Source organism: Thrips palmi, unplaced genomic scaffold (genome assembly GCF_012932325.1).
Source record: "Thrips palmi isolate BJ-2018 unplaced genomic scaffold, TpBJ-2018v1 HiC_scaffold_3, whole genome shotgun sequence".
Classification (NCBI taxonomy): domain Eukaryota; kingdom Metazoa; phylum Arthropoda; class Insecta; order Thysanoptera; family Thripidae; genus Thrips; species Thrips palmi.
Window position 1 is genome coordinate 4,354,733 of NW_023144630.1, and position 24,510 is coordinate 4,379,242.

The window sequence follows — 24,510 nt, forward strand, 5'->3', positions numbered from 1 at the left end:
GGGACGCGCACGTGCCCGTCAGGCCCGTCGGGCCCGTCATCTCGCCACCATGCCGGGGAGGGACTTGTAGTGCCGCGAGGGCGGCGCCAGCACTGGCGGCCAGCGCGGCCCGCGCGCCGCCGCGACCCGCCGCCACCGCGTCGGCACGCCGAGGGCACGCCGACGGCCGAGGCGCCGAGGCCGAAAACGAGCCGGCGCCGCCGACCCGGCCAGCCCCCGCGCCGCGCCCCGCCAGCGGCCTGGCCACCGAGGTGCACTTTTACCTCATGTCACCGTTAGGGTCAAACCGAGCGTGCCGCTCTATGCTCCCTCCGGATCCTATCCGGGCCTCACTGGGTCAGGGACGAGAAACGAATCGCTACTTTGGCTTTGGGAAAGTCTCTATATTTAAAGGCACAGCACATGATGGACTCGAGGAGCCGCTTGGCCGTGTTTGGACGGACTCTGGTTGGCGGCGCGGTCCAGGACGCCCAGGTCGCGGACGCGGGCACGCCGTCGTTGAGGGTGGTGAGGCCGGCGGCGCCGCTACCAGTAGATGACCGTGACGAAGGACCTGGCGGGGACGTGCACGTCGACCTGGCCGCGGTCGCCTTCCTGGATGCTGACGCTGTGCTCGCTGTTGTGCTTGTTGATGAGCACGACGACCAGCGCGCCGTCCGGCCGCTCGAAGGCGATGCTGTCCACCTTGGCCTCCAGCAGGCCGCCGCCGCTGTGGTGCAGCTCGACGCGCACCGAGTCCCTCCGCACGAACTTGGAGACGTGCGCCAGCGCGTAGAACGTCGGGTTGAGGTAGAACTCGCCCTTGCTGGCGTCCACGATGATCGGCGCGTCCACCCAGTTCTTGGCCCAGGTGGGGCCGCCCTGCAGGTTCAGCGCCAGGTTCCAGTCGATCCAGCCGGCCGTCCAGTGGTTCATCACCTGCGGCAGGGCGAGCGGGGTCAGGACGCACAGTGGAGCAGCCAGAAGACCGGTGGAGGCGGCCAAAACTCCGGACGCGTTTTGAGCTCCAGAGTCGCTAAATGGGACTCGAACCGAACGTGTGACCCCACCAATGGATAGCTCTCCGAACGAGGAATCCATTGGTGGGGTCACGCGCTCGGTTCGAGTCCTGTTCAGCGACTCTGGAGCTCTGCACGCGTCTAGAGTTTTGGCCGCCTCCACCGGTCTTCTGGCCCACTGGGACGGGGCTGCGGTCCGAGCGGTCCGAGGAAGCAGCAGCTCGTCGCACTCACGCCAACGATGTCTCCGAGGTAGTACTCGCCCCTGGTCCAGGACCCCAGCTGCACCCGGGTGAAGTCCCACGGCTTGTCTCCTGCGCACCCCAGTGAAAGCACAGTCGGTGAGCACTTCGGCCTGCATGAGGCACTCGCCTCCGAACCCCCACGGAACTCACCATTGCAGGCCTCGGTGTTGATGAGCGGCTTGTCGGGGTAGTCCTTGTGCACGGCGTCCAGGAGCGCCCCGGGCGTGATGAAGTTGAGGTACCAGTGGTAGGCGATGATGTCGATGTAGTCGGCAGTCTTGTTGTCGGCGAGCACCTGTTCCAAACCGTCACCGTCATCAGCACCATCGTCATCAGCGGCGTCTCCAAATCACGACGGGAACTCACCAGCTCCATCATCCAGGGCAGGAAGATCCTCTGGTCGTCGTGGGCCACGATCTTGACGTCCTTGAACTTGGAGCCCCGGATGGTGGGCCCGAAGTGGTCGCGGATCCACACGTGCATCGTCTCGGGCGTCCAGCCCAGCGAGTTGAAGTGCTTGAACGGGACGACGCCGTTGAGGGGCTCGTTGCCCGTGGACACCGCGTGGATGTCGACGCCCTCCGCGGCGTAGGCCTCCAGGAACCTGCCGCCCAGTCAACCAGTGTTACCACAAAAGGGCGAAAATTCAACTTCAAGGCGACATCTTGAGAGCAAAGGCCAGAGAATCGTTTCGCATTACGAACGAAATCCTTTGCCTTGGCGCTGGCAACACTGGCTCGATCGCAACCCTTCACGCGAATCAGGCAGTGTTGCCTGCAGATTAAGGGACAAGTTGTTTTTGCACTCCGCTTATCGCAGCACGCGGCACCTACTTGACGTAGTAGTCGGCGTACGTCTGGTAGTGCTCCTTCTTGAGGAAGCCGAAGCCGGAGAACTTGTTGCTGGTCTTCATCCAGACGGGCGGCGACCACACCGTGCTGTAGATGTGCAGGTCACCGGACGTCTCGGGCATCAGCTCCTTGGCCCTCTTCGCCATTGGGATCTGCAGCAAACGGCGACCATAAACGCACCGAACCACGGTGGGCCAGAAGACCGGTGGAGGCGGCCAAAATTCTAGACGCGTTTTGAGCTCCAGAGTCGCTGAATGGGACTAGAACCGGACGTGTGACCCCACCAATGGACTCCTCGTTCGGAGAGCAATCCATTGGTGGGGTCACACGTACGGTTCGAGTCCCATTTAGTGACTCTGGAGGTCAAAACGCGTTATGGCTCTGTCTCTCTCGCGCCCAAACGGTGCTCCCCACGGAGACGAAGGCTGATCCAGGTGGAGGGCCTCACCTTGTAGATGCGGTCCTCCTTCTGCAGGCTGAAGTGTTCGAGCGTGGTGTCCTCGCCGTTGTCGTCGTCGTAGGAGTACTGCCGGTTGGAGAAGTCGGAGCCGCCGATGGGCAACCTCCCCATGTTGTACTCCAGCCCGTCCGCGGAGAAGTACGACCTGAGGAGCAGGTCCTGCGCCGCCTCCGGCAACGACAGGATCATCTCGCCGGCGGCGTCGGTGAAGGCCCCGCCGAAGCCATGGATCTTCTGGAAGGTGGTCTTGCGGTCCACCGTCAAAATCTGGCCTGCAAAATCCACAATCACTTGGCGTTAGCGCCTGGGCGAGTGAGAGGCGTGAATAGTAGCAGTGACGTCGAACCGATATGCCACTCGTGCGGGCGAGTGGACGACCACTCCACTTTTAATTGAAAAAAGAATTTGGACTGATTGCAAATGAGATTGCGACAATGATGGGACACTGCCAGTGCAACGATAAGAAACGCCATTGCACAGTGGACTGGCCAGAAGGCCGGTGGAGGCGGCCAAAGGTCTAGACGCGTTTTGAGCTCCAGAGTCACTAAATGGGACTCGAACCGAGCGTGTGACCCCACCAATGGATTCCTCGTTCGGAGAGCAATCCATTGATGGGGTCACACGTGCGGTTCGTGCCTAATCCGCTGTGAGCTTACCGCCGCCGTTGCCGGCCTGCTTGAACTGCAGCTCCTGGCGTTGGAAGCGCAGCCCCGCCTTGCTGCTGGTGTACACGAGGGCGCTGCCGCTGGCCGCGGCCGTGACGGCGGGCAGCGCGTTGCAGAACGTCGAGTTGCACACGCACACGGTCGAGCCGAAGCCGAAGTCCCTGTGCCAGCACGACCCGTCTGCGTCTGTGGGGACAACGTCACAAACAGTCCAATTATTCAGCTGTCTGCGACGCGGGTCGGCGATGCCATGCAGTTTTAAAATTTCCCAAAGTCCGTGCGGCATGCGGCAAGCGTAACTGCTACGACACCTCTTTTTCGAGAGTCGAGCTCCGAGACTGCTATCCTCAGCGCGCAGAGTCCGGTCCACCTCGGCCAAGTTCCGCTCCAGAGCCCCTGCGGTGGACGGGGTAGGCCGACCCGCACCGCACGCCGTAGCAGCGCGCTGCCTGCGCGCCGGGCGCGCTCCGTCCCTCTATCTACCTATCTATCTCCCCGTCGCTCCCTCGCTCCGCTGTGTTGCCACACCGTTCCGCGGGACGCCCTGCCAGTGTGGGGACAGTTGCTAGCCTCGGCCTGCCGACCGGTCGGGGCTTGGGTCGAGAAGTTGCCTAGTAGGCAGGCTGAGGTCGGCAACGACACTGGGAATTTTGGCCTACTTATTGCCTACACTGCGGGGTTTGGAAGGTACTGTCGGTTCTGTACCTGGGTACTGTCCCGGGTAAAATTGAAAAGTTAGTACCTAGGTACTGTATTCGGTACTCGAGCAAGTCCGTACCTAGGTACTTTACCGGTACTCTCAAAAGTACCTAGGTACTTTTTAGGTTTTTTTTCAGTGCTTCAATACGTGGACTTATTCGGGCAAACACGTCAAAAATCAATCACACATCACGAATGGGACATAAATTGTTTTCGTTCCTTTTAACTTTCTTGCATCAATGACCCTATCATTTTTTTTTTTACAATCCCGCGTCAATTCGACACACCAAATTGTCCTGCCAGCAGGGACCATCCCTTCACCGACCTCCCGCAATTCTATTGGCTGCAGCCGAGGGTTCCCGGGTAGAACCAATTTAGGCACGAACCCTCAGCGCTCGGCTGGGATGGATCTTTTGTCTCATCTCAGAGTGCAGGTCTTTTGCCTTGACCTTGTGCAGAAACCAACCTGCCCTGTTTCTTCCCCGGAATATTTTTTTTGTCCAATTCTTTCCCCCCCTACGCAATTGTATTAGCGCATCTCATTAACCGTCCCCTCCGTCAACACTCCCGCGCGTACCGAAAAATACCGAAACATTTCGGTCCCGGGTATTTCCGAAACTGATACCTAGGTACGGTATTCGGTACAATTTTTTTCTTCAGTACCTAGGTACTGTAAGGTACTGAAAAAATTTACCTAGGTACAGTACCCAAACTTTTAAACCTGGGAAAATGCCCTCCCTGCTACACTGGCGAACAGTGAGACTCGTTGAACGTGAGGCACGACCCACGTCGGCCGTGCGCGCTACCGGGGCCTACCTGGGCCGGGCGGGCTCGGCGTCGGGGCCTTGGTGGACGCCCACTCGATGTCGGCCGGCTGGTCGTCCGCCCCGTACAACACCACCAGCAGGTAACCTAGGGGCGGCAGGGGGGCGCGCTGACGGAGGGCGTGGCTCGGTGCGGCTCGGCCTGGCTTGCCGCCGTCTCATGGTCACAGCGAAGCGGTTCGAGAGTCCGGAATTTAGATTCCAAGTGTCGCGCCGGACGCACGGCAGGAGAGGAAAAGGCCCTGGCTGCGACGCGAGGCTGTGACGCGGACGCGCGGAGCCACACCCTCCCGAGCGCACCCGAGGCGTGCAAGGGGCGACATGCGCGGAACAGGGAAGTAACAGTGCAGCATGCAGGCGTGCTTGTTGGAGAGGTGCGCGGCGTGCGCGGAAGTCCCGCCAAGTCCTCACCGATTCCTCCCGCCACCGCCAGGCCGATGACGAACGTGAGGAAGACGAGGGCGGTCTTGCCGAATCGCTGCATGGTGGCGGCCGGGTTGCTGGCTGGGACCTACACGAGTCTTGCGAGCACCGCACGCGACTGGCCTGAAAACATTCGGCAGGTTGGTTTGAAGGCAAGCGGTCTGGTCCGCTTGAGGGTGGCCGCGGCGACGGCCAATGACAGGCCAGCAACGGCGTTAATCAGCAGACACTCGAACGCGGAGCGCGGAGCGGGCGCCACCTGAAAGCACTCGAGGAATGGTGTAAGACCGGGCGTTGAGTGGACGCGGGCCGAGCTGCGCGCGACGCCCTGATAGGGAAGGCCCAGCGGCTACGATCGCCCGCAGGTGCAGCCCACAGGTGGCAGGCACTGTCCGGGGTGACGCGCCGTGATGCGGTGGTGCCCAGGTGGGCGGAAAACCGTGGCGGGCTTGCTTATCGGCCCGTTTGAAACGTAACACCACTCAATTAGAACTGCAGTGTTGAAAATAACTAATGTAGGCAGAGGGCAATCCCTTACTACCACCTCCCACCTAACCTAGCCTCCAGACCCAATCTAGCTTATCCCAACCTGCAGTCAAACCTCTCGAGTCGTGAACGCGCTCCCGGCACGTCGTTTAAACCAGTAGCGCCCACGCCACGTCTTATCTGCCTATTGTGCGACCAGCGGAGCAGCTGAGTCGAAGATGCCAGTCGCCGTGATAGCGGCTCGGCAGCGGCTGCGTCGCACAAGGGCTTCGCCTCGCTTCGCCTGGCAATGCCTGCCGCCCCCAGTCCGTTGCAGCGACGTGCAGGCCTCTGTTTTGGCGCCAAATTGGCAATTTCGATCTCTCGAAAAACACTGGCCGCACTGGCAGGGTGCACGCCCCGGCCCGAGATTCGCGACAAGTAGCAAGCCCCGCCACGTAGTGCACGCGGTGAGGCAGACGAGGCGACGTCGTTGTACACTGTACCCTCTCACTCCCTCCGCGTGGTTCGCGTCCTCTCTCTCTCTCTCTTACCAGACCGTCGAGGCTCGCGCGGCACCGCAAGTGCCAGTGACAGGAGACTCGCCGGACGGGACGGGACGAGTTAGTGGCGCGACCGTCTCCCCGCAACTGCCGGGCCGGACTGGACGCTAGAGACAAAAACAGAGACAAGGACAGAGATAGGAGAAAGAACTTGGGACCGGCCTGGCCATGGCCTGACTGGCCGGACGATTGGACAGCGTCGCGCCATCAGCCCGTGGGAAAAAAAAATCGGTTCAACTTTCCACTCTCAACTTTGTTTCCGCCGAAATGTTCTGCCACGGACTGATATCGTAAGTCCTGACAAAGTTTTTGTGAGAAGAGAGAGATCTGTTCTGGGTTTCGTGTACGTTGGGTTGCCTACCTAAAGCACTGCGCCGCCAGCCCGATTTCTCATACCGCAAAGCAACCCGTTTTCCCGCCTTCCGGGCTATCTTTGACCCTTTGTCGTCTGACAGTTTGGACGGAGGGTGTCAACAGCTGTGTCATCACCGGAAAATCATGTCTCTGTGTCACAGTTACGTCCCCAATTACTTTTCAATCCCAGACATCCTCGCTACTCAAGAGAAAGTGCCATGCACGTTCGAAGTGCAAGTCAAACATTTAGGTGAGGTTATACCTTTGTTTACTTCATTCTTTCAGAATATTGTGCCCTCTGTCAGTCTTGTTTTTTTGTTTTATTTTTGTCCTGTAGGATTTTTGGATCCTGGTTCTGACAAAAGAGACATCGAAGTTGGTACAAATATTGAATTGCCTTTTTGGATGGCAAGTGTCTTGAAGACCCAACGTCCTGCAATAGCTGACGTTGGTTTACCAAAAATATTTAAAGAATCGTATAGGTTTGTTATAAACCTCTGTCCATTGTTTTGTATGTTCTATGTTTTGATGATGTCATTCACATTTTGTTGTGAATTTTCAGAGATATCTTGAAAGCTGACCCAGTTGTAGTTGATTTACACAAACTGGCTCCATACTTCTATGAGTTTGGCATGAGTTTATGTATGTTAAACCACCGAGAGTCACCTGAAATTGTTAACGTTCTTGTAGAGGTAAGTCTGTTTAAAATTCATTCAATTTTATATTTTAAGTATAGACCTTATCTTGTGCTAATTTTGCTTTCACAAATTTCTTTTCATGTAGTCATTTAAGCAGAGATTTCGTAAAATATTAGACTGGGCACAACATTCAAATATTGAAGTTCCCGAATCAAAAAAACTAGATAATGCAGAAAAAATTATCTATCAAGCGGGGAGGGAAGTTGGTTCGAGTTTGCATTTGTGGCTGACCGAAGGCGGCTCCCTCATCATGGCAGCAGGTATGGTGATGCAACATAAAAAGATGAAGCTCACACAGAGAGACCTCCTTCAGTAAATCCTACATCATTCTGGATCAATTTGGGAAAAAAATTATCTTCATATTTTTAAAAAGTGTTTATTGAACAGTCATTGTCTCATACATTGTACACCTATAAGTAAAGGCATGCATAAGGATGACATGATTTTTTATTTAAAATCCACCTTCTCAACGTAATGACTGACAGTGGGCAGAAAGTCCCCAATAACAAAAACACTACAAATGAACATACAAAACAAATAACAATTAATGCCCCAGTACCACCCTGGTACCAATTACTGGTGTGAAACTAGTTTAATTCATAACTAGAACAATTGGTACATTTTGGAAGAGCTAGCATGCTTGCATTTTTTTCCCCTCAAAAGACATAACAGTTTAACATAACCAAATGAGTCTCTAAAATAGATAAGGAATACTGCATTTGTAATGAACTCACACTGCCCCGGTAATGTTGTCAGTGTGTCTGTAATTGTATCTCAGAAGCACATGATGTTTGTTCTTTCTAACTTCAAAGAGTTAGTAAGTAATTTGGTTTGATCACAAATTCTGTCACAGTAGTAAGTAAATACAGAAAGATACTTGATAAAAAAGCACATGTGACTAGTCATATACCTCAACAGTAATAAGTTGAAATAGAGAACAGAAGACAAAAATATACCAGGCATACCACAACTGTATCTTAACTCAATTTTAATTCTATTACATGAGAGGGAAAGAGATCACTTTTGTCATAAAGCCTTTGCATGTCCCAGAGAGGCAAATCTACTATAAAAGTCTACTTGAGTATCTACAAACATAAATACATCAAAACAAAACTGCATCCAACCAACGTTCATGACAGAAGACAAAAGCAAAAGTAAAAAATAATATGAAACTGATTTATCATTGATTCAAACATTTTGAGAATAAACAAATCAAAACATTAAGAAACAAGGTGAAGACAGTATACAGAAGACAGGTGGGCAAGATGATAAGGGCTGCTACCAATAGACCAGGATAAGGCCTGTCAGAGCTATGACAGCAATAGCAACCCATCAAAAGTACCAAACGAGTATATGTTAAGTGCCTAGTTTAAGTCCCTGATGGTTAAAATAACTAAAATAATCCAGTCAAAAATAAAACTTTACTTAATACAAAATAGGACAGGTCCCAATGAACTAATGCTGCCTGTTTTCTCATTATGCTTACATATACTATGTCTGAAACTAAAAATTAAAAACTCATCTCCTTAACCACCTAAAATACTTATGCTGAAAGGTCGGGACTACATGATGAATTTTGTTCAGATGTTTATTCAAGGTCAATAATACCAGATAAAAGAAAACCTGTCCAAAACCATTAGTATTTTGACCAAATTTCATAATAAAATTTACAAGTCTAAAAAGGTATTACCCAAGGTATCCTTAATAATTTTAAAATAATTTTCACTTTAATTTAATTATTGAACCCTAACGTATGAATGGTCTTGTGGTCAAACCAGCACAGAAAGTATTAATAATCAAAGCCAAGCACACACTCATGATAAATTCACCCAAAGGAAATAAGCTAGAGACTAAATCGATTTGCCAAAACTGTCCTGAGATTTATAATAACAGCAGTGGCACATTTTCTTTATTATGAAATACCTAATAGCTTGCAACAATATCTTTTTCACAGCCCTGAGAGATAGACTACAGGCCCACACCACTTCCTTATTTGTAAATACAGGCCAAGGCACCACTTTAGAGTCGGTAAACACAACCCCTGTAAAATAAATCACCAGACAACAAACGTTAAGAGTAAACCTATTACTTAATGTCTGCTTCTAACCTCACAGTCTTCATACGGTGCAGTCAGAGTCCTATCAAATAAACAAAGTCTACAGTCCACAGAAATTGCAGAAAACTCACATCAGTATATCACACTTTGCACTTCATGACACATCACAATTGAATACTCTATACAGGGTCAACACAATTACCTATATACACTCTGGAGAAGAAAAAAGATAAAGCAATTAGAAGCTGACAACATTTAAAAAATATACTCTGGATAAAATAAAGAATTTCATGAGAGTTACATAAAATGAGATTGGAACAAGTGAGTAAGAGCTTTCAACAATATTTTCATACCATTTAAATATATACTACACGATATACAAGTTTTGTGGACTTAAGTCTACCTAAAAAATATAGGTTTAATGACAAAATTAAATCCTGGCAAGTTGAAGGACACTATACTGGTATCCAAAGAGATACCATAGGTTCATAAGGGAATCAAGTCAATAAGACTACTTTGTGGCTGAGTCATGCCAGATGGAAAGAAGACACCTAATTTATGGAAGAGATGTGATCGTTGACGATACTGTTCGCAATCAGGTGTATCAGATGCATCAGATTCACCATTGCTATCAGAGCCTTGAAACAGAACAGCCGCCAGCTGCTGAAACTGGAACATAAAAAAGACGGTAAGTATGCTCGTTGTGTGTGAATTTCATGACCTGCAGTAAACGGAATGGACAAACCTCTTTTGTTTGATCTTTGTTTGAGTGATCTATTATGTCAGAAAGATCAGTCTGTAAATACTCCAGAGCAGCAAAACGATCCTTGGAAGCAAGTTCCACAAACCTGAGTACATTTGTTAAATCATTAATCAGACCCAAAAAAAAAAAAACAATCCTTCACAATAAAGCCACAAAACAACTTACTTGTGTTTACGAATCATTAATTTGATTGTGTGGTCAAGCTGCTGAGGGGTGGGATGGCAAAGTCGTAACCTCCAAAAATCATCTAATCGTAGTTTAGGCAAACCCGTTCGTCCAGGATTTCCCCCAAATAAGTAGTGAACCTTGAAATGAAATGTTGACTCGTGTTACATCCGCAGGTTTAGGCAGTGCTATGATAATTAGTGAGAATAGTACTTACCTTAGAGGCACGGTCATAAACAAGTTGGTGTGCAAACCTTGGACAAGGCTCAATGTGCCAATACTGTTCACCAGTATTTTCATTTCTATAGATACAGGACCTGAAATAAAAATAGGGTTAGCTTTCTCTTTTTAAATAGAGTACACAAGAAAGAAAAAAAAATCTGAGATCTCACTCATACATACCATTGATTTTTCTTAATATAGTAGACCCAAAAGGAATTCTGAACACTTTCTTCTCTTTTCTCCTTGTCTTTGCTCAATCCCTGCAGACAATTAATGATGTGCCAGATGAGGATAAACAGAACAAAAGAAGCGTAAAATTTAAAATAAAATAAGAAACTTACAGAGAGCACATAAATTTCATTTAGGTCAGGATCAATTGTTGCTCTTTGCGTGAAACCAGATGCAGGTCCATCGCCAGCTCCAGACACTCCCCAGTCACACACGGCTTGAACTATTTGGGTATCAACATCTAGTGTATAGAAATCATTAAGATATTCCTTACCCCGCTGACCAGCAAATATAAACAGCTTGCGGCACACCTTCAGTTCGGAAAGGAAAAAGTGAAGTTAGGTCAGCTATTGGTTTTACAGTTAACTTCAGAGCAATGTATGTAACTCACAGGATGGAAAAGCATGGAGTGTCCAACTCGTGATTTGATGCGAGGTCCCCCAGGAGCTGAATCATCCCATAGCATTTTCCAGGTGTTTGTTGGCACATGATAAGAATATAGTCCAGAGAAAACTGGATCTTGACTATTAATGACATTTGCAGGGTTTCGATCTTCTGACACTCTATACAAAGAAAAGAAGTGGTGTACAGTTACAAGTGTGTAGAAAATTGGATAAAAATTATGTTTGTGTGTAAATCAGACTGTGAGGAGATAATGTACCCAATAGTGGCAGTTAAAACACGTCCTCCAAATACATAAATGGTTCTTCTCTCTGAATCCATGCACATTTGATGATCATAAATTAGCTGAGGGCCTCCCATGGAACCTGTGTCATCTGTTATTAAAGTCCATGAGTTGCTTTCAATATCATACAGATAAAAATCACTCTGAAAACGGAGCAAAGGTTTGTTATTTAAAACAGCACAACAGTACAAAAAAATACCATGTAAAACAAAAACACTTACTTTGAGGTTGGGAGGAGATCGAAAATGAACATCAAGATATCGTCCCAGGGTAAATATCTGTCTTCTCTCAGGATCCAGACAAAACTTGTGACATGAACGAGCACTTGGTCCTCCCTAGCAACATGAGGCAAAAATTGAAGAAAGTTGAATTCTATTCTAAGAAAAGGTGCAGCTCAAAGGGGCCTTACCTCTACTGATGTGTTAGGGGAAACTAGTTTCCACTGTTGTGTCGGAATGTGGTATGCCCACATGTCACACAGATCTTGGTTTCCATCCCAACCTCCAAACAAGTATATGGTTTCACTGGTAGGATCGAGGCACATCTGATGACCCCCTCTCATCCCTGGCCGCAATTCTTTGGCTGGAGCATCGACACTGCTTAATGCATCGGGGTGTTGTGGTGCATGCATCAGGATCCACTCTGGAATATACTCCTGCTGCCCAATGTAGTTGTTGAACATTCCACCTGTTAGAAGATTAAAAACTGGTAGTTAGGAGGAAAAGTAAACAATGTTGTCAAGAATGTGAATGTGCAGCACTTACATGAGACTGCCTCAGACATAAAATCCTCTGTCCCCTGGAAATCCCCAAGCTCCACAAGTATTTCATGGAGCTTTGTCAGGTGTGGGTCTTCCAGTTGCACTTGAGTTTCCTTGGCAAGGGCTTCCAAAGCATTTGTATACCTCATCTGCCTAAAATGCTTCAAGCAGTGCCGTATAACCTCACGCTCACGGTACTATAAAAACATATCAATAAATATAAATAAGAGAGATACATACAAAAAAAATCTAATAGGCAACCAGGCAAATAGGCAACTTACCACATTGAACCAATCAATGCACGGCTTGACAAAATTCCAATCACTAATACCGTGGAGCTCTACGAACCAAATACTGAAGTTGAAACTGGGACCCCATGACTGAAGAGGCACGATTTTAATGTACCTGCATGGAAGGGGCTGACCACCGACTTCGTGCCTCAGCTCAAATGTTTCTGGCGTGCTGTTATTTTTCAAGCCACTGCACCAAGAAATGTATCAGGATTAACACTCATTGTACACATAGTAGTAAATTTGACACAATCATTAGATTTTTAAAAATTTACCTTTCTAATAGTTCTATCATGTTTTCATCATGGAGTCCTCCATACACTTTGAACTTCTTCAAATTGCAAACATGTGTTTTTTCATATTTCCCAAAAGTTATGTTTTTCACAATAGATACTTTTTGCAGTTTTAAAATCAAATACTGGAAGAAAAGATAACAGATTAAAACAGATACAAAATAGGAACTTAACGAATCTGCGAACATAAATAAAAGCAAAACTGAATCACCTGCATAGGATTATTTGAATTGGATGACCATCGTGATGACTGATCGTGGGATTTGTCTTCTTGGATGTTTCTGAAAAACAATAACAATAAAAGAACTTCAAAGTTAAGTGGGAATGCAGGAGGGATGTGCTCTTGACTGACATGTATCAAGGGTCTTTCTACGAAGCAAAAAATAATGGTAAAAGTGCTTTTGTTAAAATATTCAAGCTAGTCATGTAGATAACAGAATAGGTAGCCCAACGCAATATAATTTGAAAGCTTGTCACGATTGATACACAAATATTTAGGTTATGTGCGTTCAATGTCAGATCGCATTAAATTCTTCTCCGGTGAAGCAACTTACTCTGGGACATAAGTAGTAGAGTAACTGGAACACTTGTGAATGAAATATCCCAGCTTCTTCTGAGATAGATCTCTCAAAGACCCCATTTCAAGGGGAAAAGACGAGAGACGAGATGGATGTGTATGTATATTTTCCTCAAACACACCCCCTTCAGTGTATTTTCTGTACACACCCCCTATTTTCGAACTGCACCCATATGAAAAATTCACTACTCGAAAACGGAAGTGAGTCAAAATGAGAGGAGATGCAACCTTTCGAAACAGTATGAAAGATATATTATCGAACTCTTCGTAAGTTTCAATATCGTAAAAATCTTTCAGAGCCACTATTTATCAATTTTATTTGAAACTGAAACGATTCATTTAACGGTGCTAGAGCTTCACAGTAGCTAGCTTGAACTAAACAGACCTCGCACTTCCGGAGCAGAAGACAAGACGGACAGCAGACAGTGTAGTGCATAGCAGACGAAATGTCAGAGAAGCAAGGAGGAAAGAAACTCACATTACTCAAAAATCCTGAATAAGACCGGCATTCAAGCATCATGTAGAGCCCTAACCTTGACCGATTCATGGACAAATTGCTTGTTTCGGCCTCCTGGGTCAATCGAATTCTCTGCATTTGGCAAATGTAGCTGTTTGATAGGCGACAGCTGCTCCCCATGGGTGTAATCAAATTATGATTCCGAGATAAAGACAACAAGGAGCTCGTCCTTTCGTTCCTGGAGTTGTTTGATTTTCTGGACTCCGCCCATGTCGTCTACAGACCACTATGGAAGACAGTGGGATCGACAGCGATCCGAAACCGATTCAGGACGAGAGGTTAGGGTGTGGAGTTCCTAGTGCTTCCTTCCAGGTACCTGCTTTCAATGCTCCTCGCCTGACCACTTTATCCGCTTGTCAATGCATTACTGACTCTACTCATATCCTTTCCTTCTGTTTTATAGACAAGTGATAGTTCCTGCAGCAGCACATCAGTCCCCAGTCCGCAGAAAACAAATCTTAAGCAGCTTCATCGAAAATTGGGTGTGTGTCTCGCCGATAGATAGTGGAAGTTGGCTTTTTAAAAGAATGTTTGATAATAATCTTTTTAAAACAAACTTCAGAGCGCCGCATTGAGCAAGCAAAAAAAGTGCAGCGACTACAAGAGTACAAGAAGAGCTCTGGACTAATTCCAATCCAAAGATTACCTATTCCGAGCAAAACTCCTGCTGCAGCGACAAGTAAAGAACACCACCCTCTTGTTGACTGGGACTCAGAAGACAGGTTTGAAATTTTCTGTAACTTTACTTGTTGACAATACATGTAATGAGATAGGAAATTTATTTTGCTTCTGTTGCTTATTCATTGCAGTGAGGAAGATATTAATTTCTTCCCTGTGAAAATGCGAGATGGCCGCCAAGAATTGACTGATACATTCAGCATCGAAAATCTTCCGCTTTCGGGTGGGGAAGAGGACGAGGATGACCTTGATTTACTCCCACCTCAGAAGCCACATCGTAAGTGGGGTTGTTGTGGACTATCATTCAGCACGCGCTGTTCTATAATATGAACAGCATTTCCTTTACTATTGCAAGTGCTGCTTCACTGTGCTGCTTTGTTTCCCTCCCAGGGTTTAAGCTAACTTATTCAAGTTTGTTGCTTGAATTCAATGCTAATCATTCCTGAACTCTAGTCAAGCTTCATTCCATTTTTATAGCTTTATATTCCGTGTTGAAGTACGGGGGAAAGTCTTCTTTCCAGAATATCAGTATTTTGGTGTGTAAATAGCCAGTACTTATCTAAGTATCAAAATGGAAGAACATTTAAATCAAGTGGTTCCATCCACATCATGTGATTGGCTCGATCAAATTGACGATGAAAGCAGCAGCAACCAAGTGGTCCCTGCCACAATGCCTGTGGCCGTGCCTATGCCTGTGCCTATGCCTGTGCCCCCGCCCACCCCTTCACCGGGGCCGGGAGATGTTGGAGAAGGTGACTTAGAGCCTCTGGCACTGCCAGCACTGCCAGCACTAGATGCTGCTCAACACAATTCTAGTCCTAGTTCGGTGGTCGCCATAGAAAACAGTCTGAAATCTTTGTCTTTGGAAGGGGTTCAAGTTGTGCCTTCAACGTCTCGATCCCCCACGGTTGACACTCTCAGCATGGAAGTTGAGATGAGAACACTTAAAAGTAAAATTTTGAGATCCACATCAAAGACTTCTGCATCAAAGGCTTGAGAGGGGATTTCCGAATCCTTATTTGAAAGTATAAAATCTTATGTTGTGTCGGTTGTATACTTTCCTGGTTTCTGGAACCAATGCTTTATCTAGTTTGAAGTGGTGTTATTATGCCAGGTGAAACCTCCCCCTTTCCAGCTAAAACTTTGTTTACAATTTTATTTTTGTCTGTATTTTTCTGTGACTGCTTTTGTTTACTCTGCCGTCTTAACATTGGTTCTCTCTGATGAGAACCTGGCAGTGGGTCTTTTCCAGGAGTGCAGTGTACCAGTCATATTTGTGATCTCATTCTTCACAGGATTCTAGTCAATGTTGCCAAAAAAAGAAAAGATTTTTATGTTGGATTGTTTTGTCATATCTGTGTTTATAAATGTCTCTGTTAGTTAAATAAGAACAATTTATGATTTTTGAATAGTCCAAAAATCATATAATGAGAAACAATTATTATTGAAATTTATTTCATATTCATTTATTGTCATGAAAAGATATACAGATCAGTAAGTCGACATGCCTCTTAATTCTAGAGTATGTACAATTCAGTTGTAAGGAACTGGTGAGGATAAGATAAACAGCACAATGGTACAGTTAGTAGATTGTTATGATCAACTATAGACCTACCTATAGATGGGTTTGTGCTGGTGAATTCAATGGTGTTCCAAAGAACCTTCACCACCTGCTATGTAGTTAATTTAAATAAATATTAAATAATAAAAACAACTGAGATTCAAAACATTTCAAAACACCTACGACTACCTATATAACAGTTTACATTATTTTTTAATGATTTGGAGCAATTGTCACCTCTTATAAAATACATTGTGCATCAGTAACCAACGATTAGATTGTTAAAATGCAGGGGCTAGCGTAGAAGGCTAGCATGGGTAAGCTGCTGGGGGTGGCCTGGCCTGGCGTAGCCTGGCGGACCTACCCGCGCTCTGGAATGCCGAGTCCTCTAGAACCCGAAAATACGAAAAACTAACTAAACACTAACAGATCACAAGATTATTCCCTACGGAATGGGTTGGCCGCGTCCGCAGTTCGCGTCCGTGACGAAAACCATACGGACGGAATGGTCAGCCCGGCCTGCCGAGGTCAACGGATCTCGGACGGCACGGCACGCCGCGGCACGCCAACCCGCGATGAAGGCGACAACCACAGCCAGCAGCAAACAATTAAAGAAAAAAAGAGCAGTATGGACCTGGCGTCCTGGCGTGCACGCGCGCCAAGAGTATCTCAGTCGATCTGCCCGGCCTGGCTCGGCCCGGAAGCCACACAGCCATTGAGTCATGCAACCTGGGCCTCTGTGCCGCCGGATTCGCCATGCAGCGAATACGCCACTTTTTGCGGACCGCGGTTCGAATCCCGGCCGCGGCCAAGTCCATCCCACTTTGCCGACGGCGCGATGCAGCTACACTGTAGCCCTTGTATGCAGCTTGGTAGGGACGGCAAGGCCTACGCTCATCTGCTTCATGAGTCAAGGTTTCGCGACAGTGTAGGCAATGTCACTCTGGGGCGGTGCACTGTAAGTGCACTGTTAGTGCACTGTGGGCGACCCGCGATTTGTACGCACAACCGGGTGCTCTCTCAACCGGATACGGATACACTAGAGCCCCGTTCCTCGGTTCAGTTCGGCCCGCACTGGGGGGCGGCGGGGGGCGGGGGGAGTCCGGGACCAGCCCGTCGACGGCCGCCGGGGCCGCGCCGCCGCGGAGCTCTACGCGGAGCTCTACTCCAGCTTGGTCCTGGTGGTCCCGGCGACCGAGCCGGCCGAGCTGGGCGTCGCCTCGCCGCCCACCTTCTTGGCCGCGGTCTTGTAGTTGACGCGGTAGAAGTTGTAGAACAGGTAGATGACGAGCAGCACGTTGGGGATGTAGCTGTAGACGAGGATCTTGGGGGCGGCGCCGCACGACGGCCGCAGCGCCTGCATCGTGTGCGTCACGATGATGCCCAGCTGCACCTGCAAGCACCGAGGGGTCAGTGGGGGCGGTCCAAATCCCGGACGCGTGCACAGCTCCAGAGTCGCTAAACGGGGCTGAACCGAACGTGTGACCCCACCAATGGATTCCTCGTTCGGAGAGCAGTCCATTGGTGGGGTCACACGCTCGGTTCGAGTGCCATTCAGCGACTCTGGTTGGCACACCCGCGGGAGGGAAGTCCTTACCATCTGTATGGCCGTGATGTACCGCTTGAACGAGGAGAGGCGCTTTCTCAGGGCGTCGTTGTCGATGGTGGACAGCAAGAAGTAAGTGTACATCATGACGTGCACGAGCGAGTTGGGCATCACGGAGAACGAGACCAGACCACCTAATTGCAAAATCGCACCACTCAAGTCAGAATCAACAACAGCCGAAAAAAAAACGTTTCCAAGCTGTCGGAACCAAACTGAATATTCACACATCGTTTGCTATTTCTATGGACGGCGACAAATCGCCCGAGCCAGCCCTCCTTAGTTTTCCCGATCCAACGTGATTGCCTTGGTAGAGAAAAAAGGCGCGTAATCTGCATTTCAAACTGCCTGCAAGGCGCTAGGGCCGCGCGCGCGAATCGCGCCAAATCTGAATGCATGATTGGCCATTGGCCGCGCCATCGGCTGTTGTAGTGGCACTACCAGTGTGTCATTCAAAGCGTCGGCGGGGCCGAAACGCCGCGCCATTAATGTCGACGACTAGAGGGTGTCGTCGCACAGTAGGCCAGAAGACCGGTAGAGGCGGCCAAAAATCTAGACGCGTTTTGAGCTCCAGAGCCGCTAAACGGGACTCGAACGGAACGTGTGACCCCACCAATGGATTCCTCGTTCGGAGAGCAATCCATTGGTGGCGTCACTCGTTCGGTTCGAGTCCCATTTAGCGACTCTGGAGCTCAAAACGCGTCCAGGATTCTGGCGCACTGTGCGTCGTCTGCGGCGGCGGACTCACCGGGCGCGAAGTTTGCCGCGAACCAGGCGATCAAGTACGTGGACACGTGGTGGTAGGTGTGCAAGAAGGACACCTGCCTCTTCTTCTTGCGGAGCACGAACAGCACCTGGGCAGACGGAGACAAACACACGGCTTAAAGGACACGTGGCACGCACCATGTCGATGGCGCCCGAAGCGGCCCGAAGCCCGAAAACAGATTTGTCCGTGGGAGAGACGGGCCGCCTTTTTTTGGCGCAATGCTCTTGACCGCTCCTAGGAGCAATCGGCAGACCGTCGAAAAACATCAAAACGTTTCGTCTGCCAGAGCGACGCGTGCGAGCCTCGCGTGCGAGTCTATAGACACGTGAGAGACCTATAGCCCCCCCCCCCTTTTTCCCCCGAGTACGCACTGAAAAGTAGCAAGAAACTTTCGGTGTGCGTGTAGAAAAGGGTACGGCATGCGTCTAGTTGGCCTATCAGTTAGATCTTGGTGGTGTCTTACCGTCTCGATGAGTTCAGTCTTCTTGAGGATGAACCACCACCACATCGCCGTGGCCATCTGGAAACAAGGGAGTAATGGGTCGCAACAACAACCAATCAGACGACGACTCCACGAAATCGACGGAAATGGCGCAAATCCACTGCGCGGCCCCAGGTACCGCAGCGTACTCACTCTGGTGGCCTCCGGGCTGTCGGAGCGGTCCACGTACTGGCAGCCCAGCGTGTAGGTCGTCGTCCAGCCACTCGTCAGCACCTGCGGGCAAGCCGACAGTCACGTCATTTTTTGGACGGACGTACGGCCTCGTTTTGCGAGAGCGCCTGCGAGACCCAGGGTAGGCAGTGCCGCCGAGCAGCCGTGTCTGGCGGGTCTGCCCACCCTGGGTCTCGCAGGCGCTCCCCTGAGGCGGCCAAAACTCTAGACGCGTTTTGAGCTCCAGAGTCGCTAAATGGGACACGAACCTAACGTGTGACCCCACCAATGGATTCCTCGTTCGGAGAGCAATCCATTGGTGGGGTCACACGTTCTGTTCGAGTCCCGCTTAGCGACTCTGGAGCTCAAAACGCGTCTAGAGTTTTGGCCGCCTCCACCGGTCTTCTGGCCCACTGTGCCTGGCTTCGAGTTGTCGTCGTTCCGGCACGCGCCGGCTGGACAATGAATTGACGCGTCGCCCGGGGCCAGCCGGACCAGCCGGACCGCACTAACAAACCAAGACACAATCTGATCGCATCAACGGTCCGGCACCGGCACTGCAAAGAAAGGCGGAAAGAAAAACCCCGCGGACGATCCAGGCGAATGATTGGCCGGACAGGGAAGGGAAGGGGTATGCTGCGATCCGCACCCCGAAGCGGTGGAGGGATTCCCCGCGAAGGCGGGCCGAGTTTGCTCAATCGGTAATTGATTCGCCTGGACCATCCGAGAACTTTTTTTCCAGTGCGGTGCGCCCCGAGCGTCGCCGGCGGTGGGCGGCCTCACCGTGTAGAACATGGCGGCGTTGGCGATGACTTGGTACACGTTGTAGCAGTAGATGAAGGCCTTGAAGGAGAAGGGCTCGCGCGTCTTCATGAGGCGCGGCCCGTACGACAGCACGAAGTACAGGTAGGCCGCCGCCACGGTGAGCGGCCACGCCGGCGACCCCATCATGGGCCAGTCGTGCGTGCGGTGGTCTACAACCAATCACAGAGCGCCAGTCAGAATCGCGCCTCGTTTTCGGCGGGGCGCCTAATGAGCACTAGCACTGTAAATTACAACTTGCTTTAGCTTTGCACGACATTGAGCGTGCGCTCGGCCGGAACCAAGGCGCGGGCTTACCTGCGGGCCACTTGGCCAGTCGCTCTATCCAGCGGGGGTTGTCCGACAGCATCATGGTGGAACGCGACATGGCGCTCCCTGCGCAACCAGAGCAACCAGTCAGCACACACAGCCTCCGTCTCCGTCAGCGCGCCGCAGCGCACAGTGGGCCAGAAGACCGGCGGAGGCGGCCAAAACGCCAGGCGCCTTTTGAGGAAGTTTAGTTTTCACGAACGACAGATGAGACACCTTATGACAGCAAGACTTGACAATGAGCACTGTGGGCGTTTTCTGGAGAGACGCACGGAGACTTCCAAGAGTGCACCCGGACTTCCCCGAGGCGGGCTGTCTCCGACGGGCCGCCTCAGACGGGTCCCCACCCCGCCCCGCCCCGCCCCGCCCGGCCCGGCACCACATGGCACCCCCGTCACCCCGTCCACAGTACCAGTCCGGCGGGGGCGGCCCAGGGGCGGCCCAGGGGCGGCCCGACCCACGCAATACCGGAATACCGACTGGGCCGTCGCTCCGTCGCTGTCTCGGGTGCGAGAGAGACCACAGCGACGGGACAAGTCGACAGGGAAGTGTCGCAAGGGTTGCCCATCTCAGCCAGGCACCACGGCGACTTCTCGAGAGAGGTATTGCCTGGTGGGCATGCTGGCCCTTTCGCCACCGCTGCATCGCGGTGAGGTTCCCTCTGGCGGCGCGCCGGGCGTGGACAGCGGCCGGCTCCTCCTCCTTACAGTGGCTGACGGCGACGGCAGGTGACTGTCGGATCGTCGGTGTGGCGCCCAGGACGCGCGAACTGCCAGTGGACGCGACGTCGGCGCGGTGCGGCTGGATGCAGTGTGCCCTGGCCGTGGCCGTGGTACTGGCGGTGCTGGCGGTGTGGCGGTTCTGGCGGCAGCCACGCGGTCAGTGGAGCAAGCCAGAGCAAGCGGAGCCAACGGAGCCGGAGCCGGCAGCAAGTGCCCGCCGCGCTGTGCCCGCCCTGCCCGCCCCGCCCCTCGCCCCGGCCGGCGCACCGAGCGCACGCACTCGCTGACGCTCACCTGCCGTGTCGCACGCCGGGCCGCGGGGCCGCGGGGCCGCAGGGCCGCTGGGGCGGTGGCCGGCTCGGCCCCGGGCGCGGGGGGCACGGGCACGCCGGGGCTTGCGCCGGGGCCGCGACGCGCCGACATGCCATGCTGCAGACTGAGAGCCGTTTACGTCGCTGTCTCTCTCGCACCCATCAGTCTGCTGGGCCAGCCTGCCGCCACGCCACGCCCCGCCACCCCGCCCATGGAGGTACAACGCTACCGCCCACTACCACCACCGACCCCGCCCCGCCTCGCCACCACGCCTCACTCCTCGCGGGTCGTCGCGCCACTGTCTGGAGTGATTTCCGCCCGAGCTTGGCCAATTCAATGTCTCCGCGCAATCAGAGTATTCGGCGACGAGGTTTTTCGCTTTCTGGACCACTCCCCCCCCCCACTTTTTTGACAGAGTTCGGGCGTCTCCGACCAAAAAGTTTTAATTATCCAAACTGTTTACATTTCGGACAGTGCAACGGGCAATCCTAATCCAGTAGCAAGTGCGATTATTTTTTTGTAGCTGTCTTTTTTGCTGTTTTATTTCCGCCGATGCTGTACACACAATGGCGCGTCGGACAGCTCTAGAAACGAAGCATAGATTTACGAAGCATCCGTCTGTGTTTCTTTCCCCGCCTCCAAATTTAAAGGTGGAATGAAAAAAAAAGAAACGGCTGGTTTAAAACGAAGACAGACAGGTCCTGGGAATGAAAAACAACGATTCTGAATTTTCGGAGAGCGCATCGTGAATGCAACGCATGCAACGCCACGCACGAGCCAGGCTTCACGGCTCTTGAGTGATGCGGGCCGAAATCGTGGCGGTCGCGGCCGGGCCGCCAAAATTTCCCAAGGCAGTATGCCACAGTGACCGGGCGGCATTTCGCGAGGGACACCAGCAGCGCCGCGTGAAGGTAAGTTATTTCGGGCGCATCCACGCACTTGCAATGCCATTTTCGCATTTGCAATGCATTTTCGCAATGCTCTGCCTCTCACGCGGAGCGCTGTGGGAGGACCGCCTGCACTGTACGTACGCCCCACAATTGTTGACACGTGCCGTTCGCTGGATTTCCAATTCATTTCGTTCAATTCAGTGTAATTGGTCCTTCCCCAGTCCCGGCCGAACACGCTGCTAAGACAGTGCTTATGCAAGCGAGAGGCGCCGAAGAGACGCGCACTAAGGACCTTAAAATCGCGAAAAAAAAAAGAAAACGAAAAGGACGCGGCGACGTTCCAGACGAGCGAAATGGCTAGAGGTGTCCTCGCCCGGCCTTGCCCACGGTGCAACGAGCGATGGGAACAAGGTCCCGATTTGCATGCAGACCCATTGGTTTTAACTTGGGCTTAAGTGCTTTCACGGATTTGGGTTGCAATTGTTTTCAAAGTACCTGGCACACTCTTTCGCACCCCTAAAGGAGCACCCTTTTCGGGCACCCTTTTTGGGCCACCCTTTTTGGGCCACCCTTTTGCGCCACCCTTTTTTGGGCCACCCCTTTTGGGGCACCCTTTTTGGGGCACTCTTTTTGGGCACCCTTTTTGGGGCACCCCACAGAGGGTGAGCCTGTAGTGGGGCAGTCACGCTATGGCTGTCAGGCTGTCCACACACTTATGGTGGAGGGGTCGTCGCCTCGGGGACTTCCCCCGGCTTCCATTAGGAACATGCCCACAGAGTCCTCCCAAACGCCAGCGCGCGCCAGCGCCCCGGACCCCGCCGAGCCCATGGCCGCCTGAAGGGTAAAAGAAAGCCCCCGGCAGGGCATGCCCCGCACCCACGTCAACTTCGTGCGTCTGCCAGTGTGTGTGGCAGTTAGGGTCGGCGTCACTCATTCACTGTAGGCCTGCTTACGCGGCGCGGTGCCGATTCCCAATAGGGATCCAATGGGCGGCCTCGAGACACCGCGCCGTTGACGCCACTCAGAGAGGTCACAATACAAACAGACAAAACTTGCACTCGTCCCTTCCTTCCCTTGCAGCCGCTAAGCCACTCAGTTGCCTGGCCGCGGTGCCGCGGTGACGTCTGGAGGAGGGAAGGCGCGGCGATTTACATGCCAATTGATGAGGGCTCTGACCGGATTTGGCAGCCCTGGGCGCGTGGACTTAATGCAGCGGCGGGGGTGGATCTACTGCAGGTGCGAGAGAGACAGAGAACGACTCTCTGAATGAGCCTAGAGGCGCACAACGCACACGGCCGCGGGGATGGTTCGCATCGCAGCACGTGGTCCGCGATTCCGCGATGCACGTGTACATACACAGCCTGCGGCCCCGCGGCCCCGCCGCCGCCAAAACTTCATTTACCTCAAAACCCTCCGCGGCCCGTGGCAAGGCAAAACATTGCTCATTGATGGGAAATTTTCTCACGAAGTTATCGGCCGCATTGGCATTCAGACGATGGGACGGCAGAAAGCGCGGAGCCATCAAACAGTCCGGCCACCATTTCAGTGATTCAGCGGGCGCGCTGTTCACTCTAATTGTCTCGACATGCACTGGCACTGGTAACTCCACATTCGAAAGAAAGCTTAAGACGTCAGCACTTGCACCTTTTATCGGCTCCCTTTCACTTGCATTATGCGTCCCTTTTTTTTAAAGTTTGGTCGGCGGAGGAGTGGGCGGTCAACTATTTGCAATGAAAGGAATCCCCTGCGAAGACACTCACACTGTCGTAGGCTCCGCGGCGACCCGTGTGTACTCCCGTACCTCTGGCCGTCGGCAAGCACGTGCAAACACTTGCACGTGGCGGGGGCGGGGGCGGCCTGGGGGCGGCGAGGGCGGAGATGGCGGTTGGTGGTTCGTCGCGGCGGTCGCGGGGCGCCGTCTGGTTGGTCTCGAGGTTCGTCTCGTCTCGTCACGCCTCGTCACGCCGCCCGACTGGGGCGCGGAGTCACCGAGTGGCGGCTGGCACCGCTGGCCGCGCGCACGGCCTGCTCCGCCAGGTCCAGCACCGCCAGCACCTCGGACAGCCACGGCCGCCTAGGCCGCCCCTGCCGCGCTGGCCCTGGCCTCGGCATGCCGTCTGCAGACTGAGTCCGAGAGTCGCTTTCGCCGCTCTGTCTCTCTCGCACTCACGGAGCGCCCCGTAGGTGCGAGAGAGACAGAGCGACGGACGACTCTCGGAATGAGCGTGCCGGACGGGACGGGGCGGGACGACTGTCGCTGTCACCTTGCCGGTTTTGATTTCTCTCCCCGACTGCGCCGCCACCGCCACTACACTGCGACGGGACGGAGGGACGGCCGACTGGACGACCCTTTGCTGTCTGCTTGCCTTTGCCCCGCGTCAGCCGTCAACGCAT

General features: G+C 51.9%; 5 protein-coding genes across 11 annotated transcripts; 2 read left to right on the forward strand and 3 right to left on the reverse strand.

The window, feature by feature from the left end:
- Positions 1-362: 362 nt before the first annotated feature.
- On the reverse strand, positions 363-6,310 carry LOC117647798 (lysosomal acid glucosylceramidase-like). 2 transcript variants are annotated; one of them, XM_034389715.1, is made up of 10 exons: positions 6,185-6,310; positions 5,154-5,288; positions 4,735-4,830; positions 3,211-3,405; positions 2,543-2,826; positions 2,077-2,246; positions 1,610-1,847; positions 1,394-1,538; positions 1,233-1,312; positions 363-918 (listed from the first exon to the last, which is right to left on the reverse strand). In XM_034389715.1, the coding sequence occupies exons 2-10, from the start codon at positions 5,224-5,226 to the stop codon at positions 526-528; spliced, it is 1,674 nt and encodes a 557-aa protein (XP_034245606.1). In that variant the 5' UTR covers positions 5,227-5,288; positions 6,185-6,310; the 3' UTR covers positions 363-525. The 2 variants fall into 2 exon arrangements, with proteins under 2 accessions (XP_034245606.1, XP_034245607.1); XM_034389716.1 differs by lacking the exon at positions 4,735-4,830 and having other exon boundaries at positions 526-918; positions 6,185-6,308.
- Positions 6,206-7,683, forward strand: LOC117647799 (DNA replication complex GINS protein PSF3). Of its 2 annotated transcripts, none has more exons than XM_034389717.1 (5): positions 6,206-6,483; positions 6,649-6,797; positions 6,885-7,029; positions 7,110-7,239; positions 7,331-7,683. In XM_034389717.1, the coding sequence occupies exons 1-5, from the start codon at positions 6,461-6,463 to the stop codon at positions 7,559-7,561; spliced, it is 678 nt and encodes a 225-aa protein (XP_034245608.1). In that variant the 5' UTR covers positions 6,206-6,460; the 3' UTR covers positions 7,562-7,683. The 2 variants fall into 2 exon arrangements, with proteins under 2 accessions (XP_034245608.1, XP_034245609.1); XM_034389718.1 differs by having other exon boundaries at positions 6,240-6,483; positions 6,709-6,797.
- Positions 7,606-13,450, reverse strand: LOC117647797 (muskelin). The gene is made up of 15 exons (XM_034389714.1): positions 13,262-13,450; positions 12,919-12,988; positions 12,690-12,832; positions 12,406-12,604; positions 12,129-12,321; positions 11,774-12,051; positions 11,586-11,699; positions 11,341-11,507; positions 11,071-11,242; positions 10,793-10,990; positions 10,632-10,711; positions 10,447-10,546; positions 10,230-10,369; positions 10,047-10,149; positions 7,606-9,970 (listed from the first exon to the last, which is right to left on the reverse strand). Exons 1-15 carry the CDS (start codon positions 13,345-13,347, stop codon positions 9,788-9,790), a joined length of 2,226 nt encoding a protein of 741 aa, XP_034245605.1. The 5' UTR covers positions 13,348-13,450; the 3' UTR covers positions 7,606-9,787.
- A 219-nt stretch (positions 13,451-13,669) lies between these two features.
- On the forward strand, positions 13,670-14,834 carry LOC117647800. Its single transcript, XM_034389719.1, has 4 exons — positions 13,670-14,113; positions 14,205-14,283; positions 14,364-14,523; positions 14,611-14,834. Exons 1-4 carry the CDS (start codon positions 14,030-14,032, stop codon positions 14,807-14,809), a joined length of 522 nt encoding a protein of 173 aa, XP_034245610.1. The 5' UTR covers positions 13,670-14,029; the 3' UTR covers positions 14,810-14,834.
- Positions 14,835-15,917: 1,083 nt separating this feature from the next.
- Positions 15,918-24,458, reverse strand: LOC117647801 (elongation of very long chain fatty acids protein AAEL008004-like). Of its 5 annotated transcripts, none has more exons than XM_034389723.1 (8): positions 24,381-24,458; positions 20,181-20,258; positions 19,845-20,035; positions 19,044-19,124; positions 18,873-18,929; positions 18,392-18,497; positions 17,638-17,780; positions 15,918-17,433 (listed from the first exon to the last, which is right to left on the reverse strand). In XM_034389723.1, exons 2-8 carry the CDS (start codon positions 20,248-20,250, stop codon positions 17,203-17,205), a joined length of 879 nt encoding a protein of 292 aa, XP_034245614.1. In that variant the 5' UTR covers positions 20,251-20,258; positions 24,381-24,458; the 3' UTR covers positions 15,918-17,202. The 5 variants fall into 5 exon arrangements, with proteins under 5 accessions (XP_034245614.1, XP_034245612.1, XP_034245615.1 ...); XM_034389721.1 differs by lacking the exon at positions 24,381-24,458 and adding an exon at positions 23,877-24,006; XM_034389724.1 differs by lacking the exon at positions 24,381-24,458 and adding an exon at positions 23,918-23,971.
- Between the last annotated feature and the right edge of the window lie 52 nt (positions 24,459-24,510).

Coding starts and splice junctions, on each gene's coding strand:
- LOC117647798 (XM_034389715.1), bottom strand. CDS start 5,226: ATGCAGCGATTCGGCAAGACCGCCCTCGTCTTCCTCACGTTCGTCATC. Junction 3,406..4,734: donor GCCGAGCCCGCCCGGCCCAG/GTAGGCCCCGGT, acceptor TTGTCCCCACAG/ACGCAGACGGGTCGTGCTGG. Junction 2,827..3,210: donor GCAGGCCGGCAACGGCGGCG/GTAAGCTCACAG, acceptor TGGATTTTGCAG/GCCAGATTTTGACGGTGGAC.
- LOC117647800 (XM_034389719.1), top strand. CDS start 14,030: ATGGAAGACAGTGGGATCGACAGCGATCCGAAACCGATTCAGGACGAG. Junction 14,284..14,363: donor GCAGCTTCATCGAAAATTGG/GTGTGTGTCTCG, acceptor AACAAACTTCAG/AGCGCCGCATTGAGCAAGCA. Junction 14,524..14,610: donor GACTGGGACTCAGAAGACAG/GTTTGAAATTTT, acceptor TATTCATTGCAG/TGAGGAAGATATTAATTTCT.
- LOC117647801 (XM_034389723.1), bottom strand. CDS start 20,250: ATGTCGCGTTCCACCATGATGCTGTCGGACAACCCCCGCTGGATAGAG. Junction 20,036..20,180: donor ACTGGCCAAGTGGCCCGCAG/GTAAGCCCGCGC, acceptor GATTGGTTGTAG/ACCACCGCACGCACGACTGG. Junction 19,125..19,844: donor ACGCCGCCATGTTCTACACG/GTGAGGCCGCCC, acceptor GCTTGCCCGCAG/GTGCTGACGAGTGGCTGGAC.
- LOC117647799 (XM_034389717.1), top strand. CDS start 6,461: ATGTTCTGCCACGGACTGATATC. Junction 6,798..6,884: donor AGTGCAAGTCAAACATTTAG/GTGAGGTTATAC, acceptor TTTGTCCTGTAG/GATTTTTGGATCCTGGTTCT. Junction 7,030..7,109: donor ATATTTAAAGAATCGTATAG/GTTTGTTATAAA, acceptor GTGAATTTTCAG/AGATATCTTGAAAGCTGACC.
- LOC117647797 (XM_034389714.1), bottom strand. CDS start 13,347: ATGGGGTCTTTGAGAGATCTATCTCAGAAGAAGCTGGGATATTTCATT. Junction 10,712..10,792: donor ATGAAATTTATGTGCTCTCT/GTAAGTTTCTTA, acceptor AATTGTCTGCAG/GGATTGAGCAAAGACAAGGA. Junction 10,150..10,229: donor TTAATGATTCGTAAACACAA/GTAAGTTGTTTT, acceptor AAATGTACTCAG/GTTTGTGGAACTTGCTTCCA.